The sequence below is a fragment of the Delphinus delphis genome, chromosome 16 (genome assembly GCF_949987515.2).
Source record: "Delphinus delphis chromosome 16, mDelDel1.2, whole genome shotgun sequence".
Classification (NCBI taxonomy): domain Eukaryota; kingdom Metazoa; phylum Chordata; class Mammalia; order Artiodactyla; family Delphinidae; genus Delphinus; species Delphinus delphis.
In genome coordinates this window covers 31,723,290-31,744,189 of record NC_082698.1, presented here as the reverse complement: position 1 = coordinate 31,744,189, position 20,900 = coordinate 31,723,290, and the positions used below count along the sequence as shown (strand labels likewise).

The 20,900-nt window shown below is 43.3% G+C and overlaps 1 protein-coding gene across 1 annotated transcript in view; it reads right to left on the bottom strand.

The window, feature by feature from the left end:
* Positions 1-17,629, bottom strand: part of ALDH18A1 (aldehyde dehydrogenase 18 family member A1) — a 46,956-nt gene extending 29,327 nt beyond the window's left edge. Inside the window, exons 1-3 of the mRNA XM_060033636.1 lie at positions 17,471-17,629; positions 14,157-14,272; positions 1,542-1,756 (exon numbers count right to left, since the gene is read on the bottom strand). Of these exons, the coding sequence (XP_059889619.1) occupies positions 1,542-1,756; positions 14,157-14,244 (303 nt within the window). The 5' untranslated portion in view covers positions 14,245-14,272; positions 17,471-17,629. The remainder of the gene's footprint in view (positions 1-1,541; positions 1,757-14,156; positions 14,273-17,470) is intronic.
* Between the last annotated feature and the right edge of the window lie 3,271 nt (positions 17,630-20,900).

The following is a 20,900-nucleotide window of genomic DNA, read 5'->3' as shown; positions in this document are numbered from 1 at the left end:
TCAACCACTGCGCCACCAGGGAAGCCCCAAAATTGTTTTTTAAAACTGAAAATACGGCTATGGAAGATAGAGCTGAATTACAGCTAGAAAGGAAAAGCTCTAGTTTTATCTCCAGGATACTTGGATGTTTGGGATTTTTTGACTCTTGGTCAGGGGTTGGCAAACTTTGGCCTGCAGGTCAAATCTGACCTGTGCCTGTTTTTGAAAATAAAATTTTATCAGAACACAGCCCATGCTTGTTCATTTATGTATTGTCTAAGGTTGCTTTTGTGCTACAATGGTAGCTGAGACAGAAACTGCACAGCCTACAGAGACTAACATATTTAGTATCTGGCCTTTTACAGAAAAAATTTGCTGATCCCTGCTCTTGGAAAAGATAAAGGTAATGGGATTTGCGACGTGATATTTAAAGTCCAAAACTCCCATGATGACCCCGAAGGTCAGTTTCTTTACTGATAAACTATCAGTGGTCAGCCTAGTTTGACTCCATGGCCAGTGGGGCATAAAGTTCCCACTGAAAACTTCTGCTGTGAGGCCTTCCAAAGCCAAGATTCCTTGCACAGATCTTTTTGTGATTCAGTCTGGAGACAGAGTGTGGTCTCTGTGCAAATAAAAGACCCTAGGGGGTGGGGGATGGGCTTGTGCATAGGATATCTCTCAGACCCTCAATGCTTGCTTACACTCCCTCTGTGGCCTTGTATCCCTTTGCCTTTAAATGAAAGCCTTATATGGGTATTCTCTGTGGAGTCTGGTAAGTCCTTTCACTATAATCTGAACTTGGGAAATCTTTGCAATGATAGCTCATACTTATTTCAAGATTTCTAGTCTAACTAGAAAAGATAAAGCCCAGCAAAACAGGAAAAAAAAAAAAAGCTCAATATTCACACAAGTCCATCTGGGTACTCAACCCTGATTACATATCAATCACCTGGGGAACTTTAAAAACACAGATGCTGGGCTTCCCTGGTGGCGCAGTGGTTCAGAGTCCGCTTGCTGATGCAGGGGACACGAGTTCGTGTCCCAGTCCGGGAAGATCCCACAGGCCGCGGAGCGGCTGGGCCCGTGAGCCATGGCCGCTGAGCCTGCGCGTCTGGAGCCTGTGCTCCGCAACGGGAGAGGCCGCGGCAGTGAGAGGCCCGCGTACTGCAAACAACAACAACAACAAAAACCCCACAGATGCTTGAGCCCCATACCAGAGATACTTATTAAATGGTTGACTGTGAAGCCCAGGCACCTCCAGGCCTCTCAGGCGATTCTAATGTGCAGCCAGGATTAAGAATCACTGACATACAAAGCTAGTTCTCACTATGACGCTTGAGGGATGAACTGCATGAAATCAACTCCACTCCTTGACACCCCGTCTGCTTGCCCTGGGATGGTGTCTCCCAGTGGCACCTTCATCAGGAAACAGAGTTTTCAGACTGGGTTGAAATCTATTGTTCTCAAATCAGAATTATTTTTACGAGCTGAGAAACCTGAAATGACAGCTTAAAAAGCAGATTTTGTTTTAGTTCAGTTGAATTTTCCATCTTGGCAATTACCTGCTCAACAATAGACGCCAGGCGCCCCAGTGCCAGGCCACATTCATCCCCTCGGGTCACCACGGCACTTCCGAGTTTCACCACGATTCTCTTGGCATGCTTCAGCTCACTGCGGTGGGCAAAAGACTTGCCATGCGCACGACTGAGGGGTACCGTGATAAAGGGGATGTTGCTCCAAGAACGAACATGTCTGATGGCTGAAGGCTGGACACGACCTGCAGCCCCCGAACAAAGTCAAATGCAAGAAAAAAGGATAGAAATACACAATATAATTTCTCACTGAAAATATGCGTGCAAAATAGTAACCAGTTTGGCCGCCAAAAAATAGCTTTAACATTCTTAACTGCATAAAACCAGTGTATCAAAAGCCACACCGATCTAGCATGTTTTATTCTAGTATTGTGTGGAGTTTGTACCCAGTACACAGGTGACAGGTACACTCAAACACTGCTGGTCAAGAATTTAAATGAAACATTTTTCCCTGAAGACATGTTGGCAAAATATATCAAAAGCCTTAAAAATGTTCACAACTTTGATCCAGCAATTCCATGTTCAGAAATTTATTCTAAAGAACATATCAGAGGTGGAGACAAAGAGATTTATCAGCAGGCTATTCATCCGTATTATTTATAACAGGAAAAATAGAAGCAGAGTAAACATCCAAAAAAGGGACAAAAGATTTAAATACTTTTAGAATTTTCAAATAACATAGGAAAATGCTCATATGTTAGTTTCACATACATTTCTAAATGCATAGGAAAAGATAAATAAATAAAAATATTACTATTTTATCTCATGATGGGGTTACGGGTGATTTATTTTTCTTCTTTATTCTTGTTTTGTTTTCCAAATTTATGCAGTAAAAATGCATTGCTTTCACAATCAGAAAAATATGTGTGCTTTTAAAGAAACCACACCGCTATTAAAAAAAAGTGAGTCTGATTAGCTAAGACAATACAGAACAAAGTAACAGGTATTAAGTAATACGGGTATTAAGTAATAAAAAATCATAGCTAATCTCCCTACAAATTGCCTGTAACAATGAAGAAAGAAACTGGAGCACTTTCTGAAGGGAAAGTAACGTTGGAGTCAGATACTTCTTTGTATCCCTTTAGACATCTGCCCCTAATCAATTCTGTCCTGATTCTTTTTTCTTGTAACATGGAACAAAATTTCTAAGAGTTTAAAACAAAAACGAAAACAAAAAACCAAAAGAACCCCCACCAAAACAAAAAACCAAACTTGATTAAAAAGCTGAAAATCTAACAGTCACGGCTGAATGTCAGGCACTGAACCTCTTCACCACTGCTGACTGCCTTCCCCCACAACAAGTTCTCTAGGTATCACTATAGACATTAATAAATATTGGAATGAGTTACTAAAGTAATCATTCCGAGCCACCTTTCAGACTATTCTACTATAACTGTATTACTACAGAGTAAACTTCCTTCACTTGAATCAACCGTTATCACCTCCCTTTATATCTACAGACAGATTTCTCAGAATTTCTCTACCCAGTGCCTCTAACGCCTGACCACTCTGACCCATCTAGCTGTAATCAAGCATCCACTGTCTCTCTCTACGCTACAGAAACGGTGGGTAAAGCAGGCAGAATCCTATTCTCACGGACGAGAAGATCCCCGTTCTCCCCCCTCTGCCTCCTTCATGCACAAACTTGAGAAAGAACATTTTAAATGAAGTCATAAAGAGGCTTTCCTTCTCTCTTAAATAACTGTTTCTTTAAGTGACAATGTTTCAAGTCTGCTGGAGAAACAAGACAGATGATGCGGGTCTTTTTTATCAACAGGCTTGCAGTCCAGTCCCCAGCAGAGAGCTGCACAGTAAGCCCGTCATCTGGGATAGAACTGGGGCTTGGCACCCCTGCTATGGGCTGCCCTGTTCCTGCTGGGGGAGCCCCGAGGACGAAAGCACCGGTGTGTTGTGAGGGCCGTTCCGTGGAGAGCTCCCTTTCTCCATCAGGCTCATCAGTATAGGTGCCCTGGCCCCGCCTTCAGGAATATTACCCTAAGCAATGCACACACCTAAGTCTACGCTTAAAAGTTGTACCCATATAATAGTTCTGGCCTCGCTGACCTGGTGGAGGGAGGGGTGGTAGAGGGAGAGACTTACTCCCCTGGAGTTTGGACCTGGGATCATACCCCTCATCATCTTCAGCTCAGAGCTGCACCCAAGTACCACGTGTCTCTTTGACAGCTGTCAGAACTAGGCCTGCTGCCTACTTTTCTCTCCTGTGTACTGCAGGGCATGTCCTGGCCTGGCAAAGTGCTGAGCATGGGTGGGCAGCCTGAGAGGGAACCTCAGGGACATAGGTGGTGGCAAGCAGGTCAGTCCTACCAGGCCAGACTAGCATGAATGAAACTCCTGATCCGCAGTCTGTATCAGTAGAGGAGGGTGGCGTGGCTTGGTGCCGGGCAGGCAAGGGTCATTCTCGCGGCAGGCAACTGGGTCACAGCAGATCAGGGCTGATAAGCTTCAAGAAGAGGCTACATCTATGAACAAGGTGTGTTTTTTCGGCAGCGTGACATACGGGATCTTAGTTCTCCGACCAGGGATCGAACCCACACCCCCTGCGTTGGAAGCACGGAGTCTTAACCACTGGACCACCAGCGAAGTCCCTGAACAAGGTTTTAAGCAAGTAAAAGCTCAGTCATATCCAGTGGGTTCTGCACCAAGGAGAGCTCCATGGGGTCCAGGGCTTTTCTGGGTTTCCTATTCAATAATGCTTTCACCCTCCTAGGTTGACCTTATCTTTCTTGAGGGCATTTTTTTATGTGCTGCAGTGTATTATACATTTTAGGGTCCATATGAAGGACTAGAAGGCCTTGATTAGTTAAGAAAAATCCATGGCTTCTGGATGGGTAATCTCTTCCCATCTTCTAAGGAAACTTTAGGCTCTAAGTCTCAAAGAAAAGACATCTCCTCCTGTTAAGGATGAGGGGATACCGAGGTATATGTGTATGCAAATGTGTTAGGGGGAGGGGGTTGTCCATATTCCTCAAAGGTGCCATGGGTCACACTCCAAGGGAGGAGAAGCCCTTTAGCTTTTCAGCACCAGAGTCCTAATTCTCAGTAATAAATGAGGCTGTGTTCCAGGCCTGAACAGGAAGGAACGCTGACATGGTTTCTATCTCTCTTCCTGGTCTTCCACTTCCCTCTGTTTGTATTTCTATGCTTTTTCACTTTGCCTTTTTAATTTCTTTTCTGCTCTTCTGCTTATCATGGTCAGTGAACATGGGGTTCCAGAAAAATCTGGATACAAAGAAAAATCTAGGGATAAGATCAGAAAGTGCCTCCTTCTGTGAATGAGTCTAATGAGAATAAACAATAACATCAACAATAAAAATACTGAAGCGAACATTTACTATATACCAGGAACTGTGTTAACTATTCATGTACCTTATACAGAGGCAGAGGATATATGAAAGGACAAGTGTAGGCTCTGAGTCAGACTCCCTGGGCTGGAATCTCAACTCCTTCACTTACTTGCTGTTATCTCATTGATCTCAGAAGGTTGTTGTAGGGAATGAAATGAGTTAATGCATGAACAAGGACTGGCACAAAGTAAACCCTCAATAAATACTGGCTGGTATTATAAAAAAGTGTTAGCTATGGGCTTCCCTGGTGGCGCAGTGGTTAAGAATCTGCCTGCCAATGCAAGGACACGAGTTCAAGCCCTGGTCTGGGAAGATCCCACATGCCACGGAGCAACTAAGCCCATGCGCCACAACTACTGAGCCTGTGTGCCACAACTACTGAAGCCCATGCGCCTAGAGCCCATGCTATGCAACAAGAGAAGCCACCGCAATGAGAAGGCTGTGCACTGCAATGAAGAGTAGTCCCCGCCTGCTGCAACTAGAGAAAGCCCATGCACAGCAAGGAAGACTCAACACAGCCAATAAATAAATAAATTTATTAAAAAAAAAAAAAGGGTTAGCTATGTCTATCATCATCATCATTGTTATCATCATCTTCCTGAATTCTCATGAGTTAAGACTCATGAGTTAGGTATTATTATGAATTAGTTATTATTATTATTAGCTTCATTTTATAAATAAGGAAACTGAGGCTCAGACAAGTTGAGTAACTTACCACCATTACCAGATTGGAAAAATGGCCACAATACTTGAAGCTTCTCCCATTAACAGGTGGAGTCTATTTTCCCACTCCTTGAATAGGGGCTGGCCTTATGACTTGCTTTGACCAATACAATGTAGCAGAAGCCTAACTCTGTGTAAATTCTGAGCTTAGGCCTCAATAGACCTTATCACTGCCATGCTTGCTGTTCTTGGGAAGCATCATGTGAAGAAGCCACAGATAGCTTGCTGGAAGATGAGAGGCCATGTGGAACAGAGATGATCTATCATCCCAGCAGATTCTCCCCTGGCCCTTAACAATCAACCCTGAGCCAATGGAGAGCTGACAAGGACACAGAACCACTGTGTAGCTGAGCATGGTCCAAAATGCCAACTCATGGAAATGTGACCGAAATCCATAGCTGTGGTCGGTCACTAAGTAAGTAGCAGAGATAGTTTTCAAACACAGGGAGCCTAGTTCCAGACCCTGAACTTTTAAACTTTACACTCTTCTTTACATGAATAGGAAACAGATTTTTCCAATGATGATAAGCTTGATTAGCTGATAAGCATGTCCTCTTGCAGTAAGGTTTTGAGACAGACTGTTGATAACATTTAGGTGTTATCAAGAGATAGGCAACTCAAAACATCATAAACAGCCTTTCAACAAATGGTGCTGGAACTAGACCTCTAGATGCAAAAAAATGAACCTCGACCTAACCATCACACCTTATACAAATATTAACTCAAAATGGATCATGGAGGGAGTGCTGGCTACCCAGAGAGGGAGGGAGCAGGCAGACCCCAGCTCAGAGCAGCTGTCTGGACACCTTGAGTTTTGGAGTGGGGGGCGCTGGCTACTGTGAACTTGGACCCCATCATGGTAGCCTTCCTCAGGATGCTCTTTCTTTTGTCTGCCCAGCCCTGGAGTACAGCAGCAGCAGAGAATACTTGCTTCTCTGCAATGTTGTGTTGATTCATGGAAATTCTGATAAGAAAACCTGTGAGCCTTGGCATTTAGAGCACATCACTTTCTATGGTGTGAACTGTGCCATCACTGTGAGGGGTTAAAAAAATTGGGGGACTGGCACTTCCGGTCAAACCATCGTGTGTAGCAGCATTCTTCATCAAGGGTCTTGGTGCTCTGGCCGGGTGTCAGGCCTGAGCCTCTGAGGTGGGAGAGCCGAGCTCAAGACACTGGACCACCAGAGACCTCCAGGCCCCACGTAATATCAATCGGTGAGAGCTCTCCCAGAGATCTCTGTCTCAACGCTAAGACCCAGCTCCACTCAATGACCAGCAAGCTACAGTGCTGGACACCCCATGCCAAACAACTAGCAAGACAGGAACACAACCCCACCCATTAGCAGAGAGGCTGCCTAAAATCATACTAAGTTCACAGACACACCAAAACACACCACCAGATGCGGTCCTGCCCACCAGAAAGACAAGATCCAGCCTCATCCACCAGAACACAGGCACCAGTCCCCTCCACCAGGAAGCTTAACAAGCCACTGAACCAACCTCACCCACTGGGGGCAGACACCAAAAACAACGGGAACTACGAACTTGCAGCCTGCGAAAAGGAGACCCCAAACACAGTAAGATAAGCAAAATGAGAAGACAGAGAAATATGCAGCACATGAAGGAGCAAGATAAAAACCCACCAGACCAAACAAATGAAGAGGAAGTAGGCAGTCTACCTGAAAAAGAATTCAGAGTAATGACAGTAAAGATGATCCAAAATCTTGGAAATAAAATGGAGACAATACAAGAAACATTTAACAAGGACCTAGAAGAACTAAAGAGCAAATAAACAATGATGAACAACACAGTAAATGAAATTAAAAATTCTCTAAAAGGAATCAATACCAGAATAACTGAGGCAGAAGAGAATGGATAAGTGACCTGGAAGACAAAATAGTGGAAATAACTACTGCAGAGCAGAATAAAGAAAAAAGAACGAAAAGAATTGAGGACAGTCTCAGAGACCTCTGGGACAACATTAAACGTACCAACATTTGAATTACAGGGGTCCCAGAAGAAGAGGAGAAAAATGAAGGGACTGAGAAAATATTTGAAGAGATTATAGTTGGAAACTTCCCTAATATGAGAAAGGAAATAATCAATCAAGTCCAGGAAGTGCAGAGAGTCCCATACAGGATAAATCCAAGGAGAAACACACCAAGACACATATTAATCAAACTATCAAAAATTAAATACAAAGAAAGTATTAAAAGCAGCAAGGGAGGGCTTCCCTGGTGGCGCAGTGGTTGAGAGTCCGCCTGCCGGTGCAGGGGACACGAGTTCGTGCCCCAGTCCAGGAGGATCCCACATGCTGCGGAGTGGCTGGGCCTGATCCATGGCCGCTGGGCCTGCACGTCCAGAGCCTGTGCTCTGCAAGGAGAGAGGCCACGGCAGTGGGAGGCCCATGTACCGCAAAAAAAAAAAAAAAAAAAGCAGCAAGGGAAAAGCAACAAATAACATACAAAGGAATCCCCATAAGATTAACAGCTGAGCTTTCAGCAGAAACTCTGCAAGCCAGAGGGAGTGGCAGCACATATTTGAAGTGATGAAAGGGAAAAACCTACAACCAAGATTACTCTACCCAGCAAGGATCTCATTCAGATTCGACAGAGAATTTAAAACCTTTATAGACAAGCAAAAGCTAAGAGAATTCAGCACCACCAAACCAGCTTTACAACAAACGCTAAAGGAACTTCTCTAGGCAGGAAACACAAGAGAAGGAAAAGACCTACAATAACAAACCCAACACAATTAAGAAAATGGGAATAGGAACATATATATCAATAATTACATTAAATGTAAATGGTTTAAATGCTCCAACCAAAAGACATAGACTGGCTGAATGAATACAAAAACAAGACCCGTATATAAGCTGTCTACAAGAGACCCACTTCAGACCGAGGGACACATACAGACTGAAAGTGAGAGGATGGAAAGAGATATTCCATGCAAATGGAAATCAAAAGAAAGCCGGAGTTGCAATTCTCATATCAGACAAAATAGACTTTAAAATAAAGACTATTAGAAGAGACAAAGAAGGACACTACATTAATGATCAAGGGATCAATCCAAGAGGAAGATATAACAATTGTAAATAGTTATGCACCCAACATAGGAGCACCTCAATACATAAGGCAAATGCTAACAGCCATAAAAGGGGAAATTGACAGTAACACAATCACAGTAGGGGACTTTAACACCCCACTTTCACCAATGGACAGATCATCCAAAATGAAAATAAATAAGGAAACACAAGCTTTAAATGATACATTAAACAAGATGGACTTAATTGATATTTATAGGACATTCCATCCAAAAACAACAGAATACACATTCTTCTCAAGTGCTCATGGAACATTCTCCAGGATAGATCATATTTTGGGTCACAAATCAAGCCTTGGTAAATTTAAGAAAACTGAAATTGTATCAAGTATCTTTTCCGACCACAACGCTATGAGACTAGATATAAATTACAGGAAAAAATCTGTAAAAAATACAAGCACGTGCAGGCTAAACAATACACTACTTAATAACCAAGAGATCACTGAAGAAGTCAAAGAAGAAATCCAAAAATACCTAGAAAAAAATCACAATGAAAACATGACGACCGAAAACCTATGGGATGCAGCAAAAGCAGTTCTAAGAGAGAAGTTTATAGCAATACAATCCTACCTTAAGAAACAAGAAACATCTCAAATAAACCACCTAACCTTACATCTAAAGCAATTAGAGAAAGAACAAAAAAACCCCAAAGTTAGCAGAAGGAAAGAAATCATAAAGATCAGATCAGAAATAAATGAAAAAGAAATGAAAGAAATGATAGCAAAGATCAATAAAACTAAAAGCTGGTTCTTTGAGAAGATAAACAAAATTGATAAATCATTAGCCAGACTCATCGAGAAAAACAGGGAGAAGATTCAAATCAATAGAATTAGAAATGATAAAGGAGAAGTAACAACTGACACTGCAGAAATACAAAGGATCGTGAGAGATTACTACAAGCAACTCTATGCCAATAAAATGGACAACCTGGAAGAAACGGACAAATTCTTAGAAATGCACAACCTTCCGAGACTGAACCAGGAAGAAATAGAAAATAAGAACAGACCAATCACAAGCACTGAAATTCGTGATTAAAAGTCTTCCAACAAACAAAAGCCCAGGACCAGATGTCTTCACAGGCGAATTCTATCTCACATTTAAAGAAGATCTAACACCTGTCATTCTCAAACTTCCAAAACATAGCAGAGGGAGGAACACTCCCAAACTCATTCTATGAGGCCACCATCACCCTGATACCCAAACCAGACAGAGATGTCACAAAGAAAGAAAATTATAGGCCAGTATCACTGATGAACATAGATGCAAAAATCCTCAACAAAATACTAGCAAACAGAATCCAACAGCACATGGAAAGGTTCATACACCATGATCAAGTGGGGTTTATCCCAGGAATACAAGGATTCTTCAACATACGCAAATCAATCAATGTGATACACCATATTAGCAAATTGAAGGAGAAAAGCCATATGATCATCTCAATCGATGCAGAGAAAGCTTTCAACAAAATTCAACACCCATTTGTGATAAAAACCCTGCAGAAAGTAGGCATAGAGGGAACTTTCCTCAACATAATAAAGGCCATATATGACAAACCCACACCAACATTGTCCTTAATGGTGAAAAACTGAAACGATTTCCACTAAGTTCAGGAATAAGACAAGGTTGCCCACTCTCACCACTATTATTCAACATAGTTTTGGAAGTTTTAGCCACAGCAATCAGAGATGGAAAAAGAAATACAATGAGTCCAAATCGGAAAAGAAGAAGTGAAACTGTCACTGTGTGCAGATGACATGATACTACACATAGAGAATCCTAATGATGCCAGCAGAAAACTACTAGAGCTAATCTATGAATTTGGTAAAGTAGCAGGATACAAAATTAATGCACAGAAATCTCCTGCATTCCTATACACTAATGATGAAAAATCTGAAAGAGAAATTAAGGAAACACTCCCATTTACCATTGCAACAAAAAGAATAAAATACCTAGGAATAAACCTACCTAAGGAGACGAAAGACCTGTATGCAGAAAACTATAAGACACTGATGAAAGAAATTAAGGATGATACAAACAGATGGAGAGATATACTATGCTCTTAGATTGGAAGAATCAACATTGCGAAAATGACTATACTAGCCAAAGCAATCTACAGATTCAATACAGTCCCTGTCAAATTACCAATGGCATTTTTCACAGAACTAGAACAAAAAATTATACAATTTGTATGTTAACACGAAAGACCACGAACAGCCAAAGCAGCCTTGAGAAAGAAAAACGGAGCTGGAGGAATCAGGCTCCCTGACTTCAGACTATACTACAAAGCTACAGTAATTGAGACAGTATGATACTGGCCCAAAACAGACGTACAGATCAATGGAACAGGAAAGAAAGCCGAGAGATAAATCCATGCACATATGGTCACCTTATCTTTGACAAAGGAGGCGAGAATATACAATGGAGAAAAGACAGCCTCTTCAATAAATGGTGCTGGGAAAACTGGACAGCTACATGTAAAAGAATGAAATTAGAACACTCCCTAACACCATACACAAAAATAAACTGAAAATGGATTAAAGACCTAAATGTAAGGCCAGACACTATAAAACTCTTAGAGGAAAACATAGGCAGAACACTCTATGACATAAATCACAGCAAGATCCTTTTTGATCCACCTCCTAGAGAAATGGAAATAAAAACAAAAATAAACAAATGGGACCTAATGAAACTTAAAAGCTTTTGCACAGCAAAGGAAACCATAAACAAGACGAAAAGACAATCCTCATAATGGGAGAAAATATTTGCAAACGAAGCAAATGACAAATGATTAATCTCCAAAATATACAAGCAACTCATGCAGCTCAATATCAGAAAAACAAACAACCCAATCCAAAAATGGGCAGAAGACCTAAATGGACATTTCTCCAAAGAAGATATACAGAGTACCAACAAACACATGAAAGGATGCCAAAATCACTAATCATTAGAGAAATGCAAATCAAAACTACAATGAGGTATCACTTCACACCGGTCAGAATGGCCATCATCAAAAAATCTACAAACAATAAATGCTGGAGAGGGTGTGGAGAAAAGGGAACCCTCTTGCACTGTTGGTGGGAATGTAAATTGCTACAGCCACTATGGAGAACAGTATGGAGGTTCCTTAAAAAACTAAAAATAGAACTACCACATGACCCAGCAATCCCACTACTGGGCATATACTCAGAGAAAGCCATAATTCAAAAAGAGTCATGTACCACAATGTTCACTGCAGCACTATTTACAATAGCCAGGACATGGAAACAACCTAAGTGTCCATCGACAGATGAGTGGATACAGAAGATGTGGCACATGTATACAATGGAATATTACTGAGCCATAAAAAGAAACAAAATTGAGTTACTTGTAGTGAGGTGGATGGACCTAGAGTCTGTCATACAGAGTAAAGTAAGTCAGAAAGAGAAAAACAAATACCATATGCTAAGGCATATATATGGAATCTAAAAAAAAAAAGGTTCTGAAGAACCTAGGGGCAGGACAGGAATAAAGACACAGAGTAGAGAATGGACTTAGGGACATGGGGAGGGGAAGGGTAAGCTGGGATGAAGTGAAAGAGTGGTATTGACATATATACACTACCAAATGTAAAACAGATAGCTAGCGGGAAGCAGCCACACAGCACAGCGAGATCAGCTCGGGGCTTTGTGACCACCTAGAGGGGTGGGATAGGGAGGGTGGGAGGGAGGCTCAAGAGGGAGGGGATATGGGGATATATGTATTATGTATAGCTGATTCACTGTTATACAGCAGCAACTAACAAAACAATGTAAAGCAATTATACTCCACTAAAAATGCTAAAAAAACAAAACAAAACCGAAATGGGTCATGGACTTCAATGCAAAAGTTCAAAATTTTTAGAAAAAGAAACAGGAAATCTTCAGGATCTAAGGCTATACAAAGAGTTCTTAGACTTGACCTCACATGTACAATCCATAAAATGAAAAACTGATAAACTGGACCTCATCAAAGTAAAAAAAACTTTCCTCTGTGAAAGACCCTGTTAAGAGACTGAAATGTCAAGCTACAAATTGGGAGAAAATACTTTCTAATCACAAATCCGACCAAGGACTACTCTGTAGAAGACATTAAAAAACTCTCAAAGTTCAAAAGTAGAAAACCAAACAATCCAATTAAAAATGAGCAAATGACATTTCACTGACGAGGATATACAGTCAGCAAATAAGCACATGAAAAGATGTCCAACCTCACTGGTCAATAGAGAAAAGGAATTTAAAACCACAGTGAGATATCATTATATATCTATCAAAATGGATAAAATCAAAGAGTGGCAACATCAAATGCTGGTGAGGATGAAGAGAAAGTGGATCACTCATACATTGCTGGTGTGAATGTAAAATGGTACAGCCGCTCTGCAAAAACAGTTTGCCATTTCTTATAAAACTAACTACCACATGCAGCTAACATACAACCCAGAAACTGAACTTTTGGACATTTATCCCAGATAACCAAAACTATGTGCACACAAAGTCCTATACACGAATGTTCACAGCAGCCTTATTCATAACAGACAAAAAATGTTAAACAACCAGTTGTTCTTCAATGGTGAATGGTTACACTAACCGTGGTACCCCCATACCATTAAATCCTATTCAGTAATAAAAATGAACAAACTGACAGACACAAGAACTTAGATGAATCTCCAGAGATTTACGCTGAGTAAAACAAGTCACCCCCAAAGGTCACATACTGTATGATTTCATTTATATAACATTTAAAAATTATAAAAATGGAGCACAGATTAGAGGCTGCCAGGGGTTAGGGACAGAAAGGAGAGGACAACTAGAAAAGAGAAACTTGAAGGATCCTATAGTGATGGAAATCTTATCTTGACTCTATCCACCCTGGTCAATACCCTGGTTGAGATACTGCGATAACTGGGGAAAGGGTATAAGGGATCTCTCTGTATTAATTCTTGCAACTGCAAGTGAATCTATAATTATCTCAAAATTAAACACTGAATTACAAAGAAGGAATGAAGAAAAATAGCGTGCAAAAAATCCTGGGGGATTAAATAAAGGTAACACTTTATCTTTAAAATTTTTTTTAAATTTTGAGTTATTTATTTGACATACCAAAAGCTGTACAAAATTAACGTACACAAGTTGATGAGTTTGCAGGTAAGTATACACTCGTGAAACCATCACCATAATCTATGCCATAAACCTATCTATCCCCTCCAAAAATTTCACTTTATTGATAAATACAAACACGACGTTTCACCAGTAGGCTGCCTCCTTGCTTACCGCCTTTGTCCAATTCTGCCAAATTACATTTTTTTTACTTTTTAAAACCTTGTTGAAACACACTTGGACCAAACCTCCCACATATTTATGTTTCCTACGGTACCTACAAGATCTGGAGAGTGTTGTGGATTGGACCCAGGGCAGGAGACGGTGGGTGAAGGACGGGGACCCAGAGCGGCAGACTCGACTCAACATGCTGCGAGGTGGTCACTGACCAAGGTATCTGCAGAATGCATTTTAAAAAATGAAGAATCAAAATACTAGACAATTCACTTTATTTTCGTCCACCTCCCCACACTGAGAGTAAAAACTTGACTCTCCTGCTCCAAACTCCCCTGTATTAGAGAAACTCCCACCTCTTCTACACATAGAAAAGAGAGAAAAAACAAATGGCTCCTTCCCAGGCTCTGACTCTATTCTTCCTTTCTTACAACCATCTTGGTTTTTTCTTTAAAATTAATTAATTAATTATTTTTTGGCTGCGTTGGGTCTTCGTTGCTGCGCGCGGGCTTTCTCTAGTTGCGGGGAGCGGGGGCTACTCTTTGTTGCAGTGCACGGGCTTCTCATTGTGGTGGCTTCTCTTGTTGCGGAGCGTGGGCTTCAGTAGTTGCAGCGTGCGGGCTCAGTAGCTGTGGCGCATGGGCTTAGTTGCTCCACGGCATGTGGGATCTTCCTGGACCAGGGCTCGAACCAGTGTCCCCTGCACTGGCAGGCAGATTCTTAACCACTGTGCCCCCGGGAAGTCCCAACCATTTTAGTTTTTATGTAAACAAATTGAAACTAAGGATTATGAATATTTTGAGTGACAAAAAAATCTTTAAGGTATAATGTCTACGTATTGATATTAAATCTTCACCACAATTCCTATACCATTAAGGAGTCTCCAACAGATCAAAAAACAGATTCAACATTCCGTAAGCAGCCATCTCCACCTTCCTGCTTGCACCTCCCGACAGAACTCTGAAAACCACATATTTGAAACGTCAGCTTGATCCTTGCTGACACAAGAAAAGGGAGGAAAGGTCGGAGGCTGCTGTTTTGTCTTTCTTCTTGCCGTCCACAGGAATCCAAAGCACACTCTTGAATCCCTGGGAAGGAGTGGCAATGCCTGCAAATGGCTGACATCTGAAATGACCGTGGGCACATCTCTTGGAGGATGAGTACATACCTAGAAATCTCAGAGCTGAGAACATAGTGGCTGTGGGCATTTTCCCACGGTAGGTCAAGTTTTAGACAAAGATTAGTTTATTTCACAAATAGGTAGGGGGCTTCTTCATCTATCTATCTTCATATATACATATATATACAAATATATACACACACATATATATATATAAAAACACAGAGAATATGCCATTCATTATTGCAGCTGTTACACTACAGGGACATGGTTGTTTTCACAAGATAAGAAAAACACTGTGTGTTCTTTGCTTGCGGGTCTCCTTTTAACTTCTCTATGTATTGGTAGATATATTCAACCCTCTTAAACATGCCTCAACGTGCTTAAACATGCCTCAAAAGACTAGCATTTTGCCTCAAAGTGAAGAGAAACAAGGAATGGTTAATGCTCTTCAATTTATACTGCACAAAGGTACAGAAAGAAGAGAGAAGAGACTGGCAGGATACATCTGTTGTAAAAGATATGGCCTCTAATAGGCAATAGAAAGTGTTAAGTGCTCTCTGTTGACTTCAGTGTTTGTGACAGTATGGAAGGTCCCAAGAGAAAATTATTTGCATAACACTGAAGCATGATATGAGCCCATGATCTATATTTGCTGCTTTTACAAATTCCTTCAGTAATTATTGCTAAACAATTATTTACATATGAATTCTCCAAAATAACCCTAGAAGAGCCAAAAGGGTAAAATAATCAAATAGTGACACTAAAATTCTAATTCTATCTCCTTCACAAACTTTCCCCAGCAACTCTAGCATTAATTTCTGACTGGTTCATGTGCTACTGCTGATTTTCCCAACTAGATTATAAACTTCCCACTGACAGCATGGTAAACATGGGACACAAGGATTTTGGAGTTGGAGAGATTTAGGTTCAAGCTTCGCACTTGCTAGCTGTGTGCCTTGCTAGCTGTGGGTCTTCCAATCTTTCTAAGTCTCAGTTTCCTCATCTGTAAACTAGGGACAATAACAGTAAGGACTTCATAGAATTATTGTAAAAGAATGCATGGAATGCCTGGGTACAAGAGATGCTCAATAAACATCTGCTCTCCTCTGTCTGTCTTTCAGACACTAATGATATCTTACAATGCATTTCTTTCTTTCTTTCAGGACCTGTCACAGGCACAAAGAATTCCATATCCTCTGATAGACAGATGTAATCATAAATTATATTTATGGACTGTTTACCTCTCTCTTATCTATGAATAACTGAAAGCTCTGAATGTTTAAGGTAAGTTATCAGGTTGAAGACTGATCTAGAAATCAGGCCTCCCTGCCTCTCTCATGGCCTCTGACTGACCCCTACCTCACTGCAAAGGATAGTTCATCCTGCCAGAATTTATTATGCCCTCAAAAAGTACATGGCTAATTCCAGGGAGCAAAGGTTATGTGTGTCTGTCTAGACTCCATGTCATCAAATGAAAAGTTTCCATGTTTTGATTCAAGACATTTCTCAAGTACCTTTTTACAGGTTCTAAATAGAAAGCCCTTATCTTTCTTACTTGAAGAGCGAACTGAACTTTAGTCTCAACAAACGTCGCCCAGAAACACAGGCTTGGTATATGGTTCACCGCCTCTAGATAAAGCTCACCGCCTCTAGAGCAGAGAAAGGTGATGGGGGAGGGGATGGATCTGGGCCCGCCCTGATGTGCCAGAAGGAACTCTTCACAGACCGTATGCCACGCTGCGAAAGGCGGTGGTGAGCGAGCTCTCCGGCTGCGGGGTGGGGGGGAATGGTTTTCAAGAGGGGATAACGAAAGCCCGGGCGGGCTGCGAGGGACTGCACACACACGCCCCTGAGAGTCGCCGTGTGGACAGTCACAAACAGGGTGAAACCCCACCACCCATGCAGGTGCACTGGAAGCTGGCTCCGGACTCCTGGGCGGAGAAGGGGTCCGCTGGGTCGTCAAGCCTCCACATGGATCAGTTCCTGCATTTGGGTGTATCCGAGGGCTGCCACGGAGTTCGGGTGCCCGCAGTCCCCGCTGCGCCTGGGCCTCCGCGCCCGGGCATGTGGCGGTGCAACGCGCTCTGGGCGGCCCAGCCCGCCACCATCCCTCCGCGCTCCCACACTCACTCGCGGGCCCGAACCGCCACCCTGCTGCGGCCGCGCGCTCCGGCAGCCCCCTCGGTCGCCCGCGACCCTGCGCACACACCTTCCCTCGCCCAAGCCCGGGCGACGCCTCAGCCCCCGCGGAGGCACCGGCGCCACCCCATTCCCGCCACTGTCGCCGCCCGCCCGTACCTTCCTGAACGCAGCCGCCCAGCCCCGGCGCCCGGCCCGTACTACACGCGGACGGATTCTGGAGCCGGCTTACACTCCCTTTTCTTCCTTCCACGTCCCGCAAGGATGACGTTACGTCCACAGCGTTGGAATAAACCCAGGCCGCGCGGCCTCCGCTGTTGACGCGACGCAAGGGGCCGGCCCGGAGTTGCGCCGCGGCAATGGCGTAGGCGCCTTCTGAGAATCGGGCCCGCGCTCCACGTGGCGAGCCCAGCCCGCTGAGGCCAGGCGGACGACTGGGGGGCGGGGGCGGGGGCGACGGGGCGGGGCTGGAGCGCTCTGGGTGAATGTCCATGTCTCAGGAGCAGGCGGGAACTGGGCTGAAGAGGGTCGCCCATCGGGCCTTACAGGGAGGCAGAAAAGATGCCTGGATCCCTCAGCTGCTTGGTCGATCCCATACGGTGTGTTTGTCACTGTTGATCATCATATCCCAGGCACACCTCAGAAATATCAATCGGTTGGATCAATGTACACAATTTGAGGATCCCACAATCCAGGCAAACTTCTGCTGCCTCAATGGAAATATGTTGGCACTGTGATAAAATGATTTGCCCCCTAGTCGCCTGGAGATTTCCCCAAGTGTCCCAGCCCAACTCTCGTTCAGCAAGGGCATTGGTGAGACTACTGTAGTTTAAAATAGTTGTATTTAATCCCTGGCAACTGACACCATTCCAAAGGTGAATGCGGATCCACCCTTTAAATTAGATTTCAGACTCTCTCCCTCTGTTATACTTGCTGTGTTTTCCTCAAAGGGCACATTCCTGCATAGGCACAGAGGTAGTGCTGGGCACGCTGGGCACGTGGGGGGTTGGGGAGGGCAGAGCACTTGGGTGGAGGTCGGTGACGAGGAAGGCATCTTGCCCCTTGCGTAGTTGTCCCTGAGAACATTGCTGAGCCTATTTATTCATTCCCTCGCTCTTAAAACGTTGGCTACTTCATGTAGCAGGCATTCCCTAGGTTTGGAGGAAGACATCATCATCTCTCTAGATCAGTCCATAGCCTTATGAGAAGGCAGACAGGTGAGCAAAAGATTACAGCACTGTGTGATTAATATTAGAGGAGGGGGTGCCCAGGGGCACAACAGGCAAGGCTTTGAAAAGAGTAGATATTCGAATTGTGCTTTTTTTTTTTTTGTGGTACGCGGGCCTCTCACTGTTGTTGCCTCTCCCGTTGCGGAGCGCAGGCTCAGCGGCCATGGCTCACGGGCCCAGCCGCTCCGCGGCATGCGGGATCTTTCCAGACCGGGTCACGAACCCGTGTCCCTTGCATTGGCAGGCGGACTCTCGACCACCGCGCCACCAGGGAAGCCCTCAAATCGTGCTTTGAAGGACAAGAAGTAGTTCACGTGTAAGAGGGGAGCAGGATCACAGGAGGAAGAGGGAATGGAATATGCAGAAGCAGGAGACACCCTATGAGGAGAGGCTGCATGTGGGACATGATAGATGGGGTGTTGGGTGGGGTAGGCGCATCTTGCAAAATTTCTGTGCCATGCTAAAGGTTTCAAGTTTTATCATCCTCAAAGTTAGAGAACCATGACTTTTAAAGTACTGGAGTGGCATGATCAGATTTGTGTGTCTGAAATCAGTAAAGAGGGGTATAAGCTGGGAGCTTGGTTAGCCTATCGCAAAGGCCCAAGTAAAGAAATGATGACTGGGGAAAAGGCTCCAGTAGGGGGCAGGGAGCATAAAGGAGGGAGAGGTGACCTCGCTAACTCTTGAAAGGGGGAGGGTGAGAGACAAGGAGGGGTAGTTGCAAATCTGGTGGTGCTGCAACACAGTGTTAGGAAATAGATGAGGGGAGCAATTCTTTTGGGTGATGGATGAGAACACCGAACATGTGTTAAGTTTTGAGCACTTTGGATTTAAAGTAGGGTAGGGGATACAAAAGAAATAAAACTGCCCTCCAGTAGTTTCATTGGGTACTTGAGCTTTTAAGATTCTCACCATGAACTTAGAACAAAATAGGTAACTGTGGGTATAGCTAAAATCATTAGGGACAGAGGCTTTCTCCACTCAGGAAGTGCTGTTCTGTTCTTCATGTGTCCTTAACCCACACATCACCTTATGTTAATTGTTTGTCTGCCTTTCCTGCTAGAATATAAGCTCCCAAGAGCAGGGAAGTATATTCCTGGCACATAATAGCCAATAAATATTTGATAAATGAATGGACTTAATTTCCTTGGGCTTAGTTATCTCAAATAACTTCCTTGGGCTTCGTTTTCTCAAATAAGCAATGTGTTAATAATAATGCCCTTGTCTATCTTCTATACTTGCCTATATTCTATATACTATATTCTACATAAATTAGCCTATAGCATTGTTAAGATCAAATATGGGGCTTCCCTGGTGGCGCAGTGGTTGAGAGTCCGCCTGCCGATGCGGGGGACGTGGGTTCGTGCCCCGGTCCGGGAGGATCCCACGTGCAGCGGAGGGGCTGGGCCTGTGAGCCATGGCCGCTGAGCCTGCGCATCCGGAGCCTGTGCTCCGCGGCGGGAGAGGCCACAGCAGTGAGAGGCCCGCGTGCCGCAAACAAAACAAAACAAAACAAAACAAAAAGATCAAATATGAAAATCCTTTAACATTGTCCAAATATTTTCTATTTATTTTCATTACTGTCTTACTATTAATATTCTACTTCACCAATAAAGAGAAAGGAGTGGGATATGTGACTGTGGGTTGGGAAAAATCAAATACCAGAATTATAATCTAGTTTGCCTTTCCATAGAAATGAAGGAAATAGAAAATAAAACAAACTAGTGAATATAACCAAAAAAAAATGAAGAAAGAAAGAAAAAAGAAATCAAGGAAATAATACAGCCATGGTATCTTTCCTTCATGTAACTTAAAAAAAAAAAAGTGATTCTATTTGGATTGGAGGGATTTAACTTTTGTCTCAGCAAGTGGAAATAGGGCTGGACATGACCAGAAAGTCACAAAGGAAGTGGACTATTTGGAACTTGACTATAAGCATGCAGGATTGAAGACTGCATCTTTACCTGCCATAGAGTACTAGGTTAAAGTTATCTTAGGGGACTTCCCTGGTGGTCCAGTGGTAAAGAATCCGCCTTACAATGCAGGGGACACAGGTTGCATCCCTGGTCAGGGAACTAAGATCCCACGGGCTGCGGGGTAACAGCCCGCATGCCACAACTACTGAGCTCGTGCGCCTCAACTAGAGAGCCTGCGTGCCACAAACTACAGAACCCATGAGCTCTGGAACTCACGCGCCACAACTACAGAGCACACACGCTCTGGAGCCTGCACGCCACAACTAGAGAGAAGCCTGCATGCTGCAACGAAGAGCCCACGCGCTGCAATGAAAGATCCCGCGTGCCACAACTAAGACCTGATGCAGACAAAAATAAAATAAATAAATCTTTTAAAAAATAAAG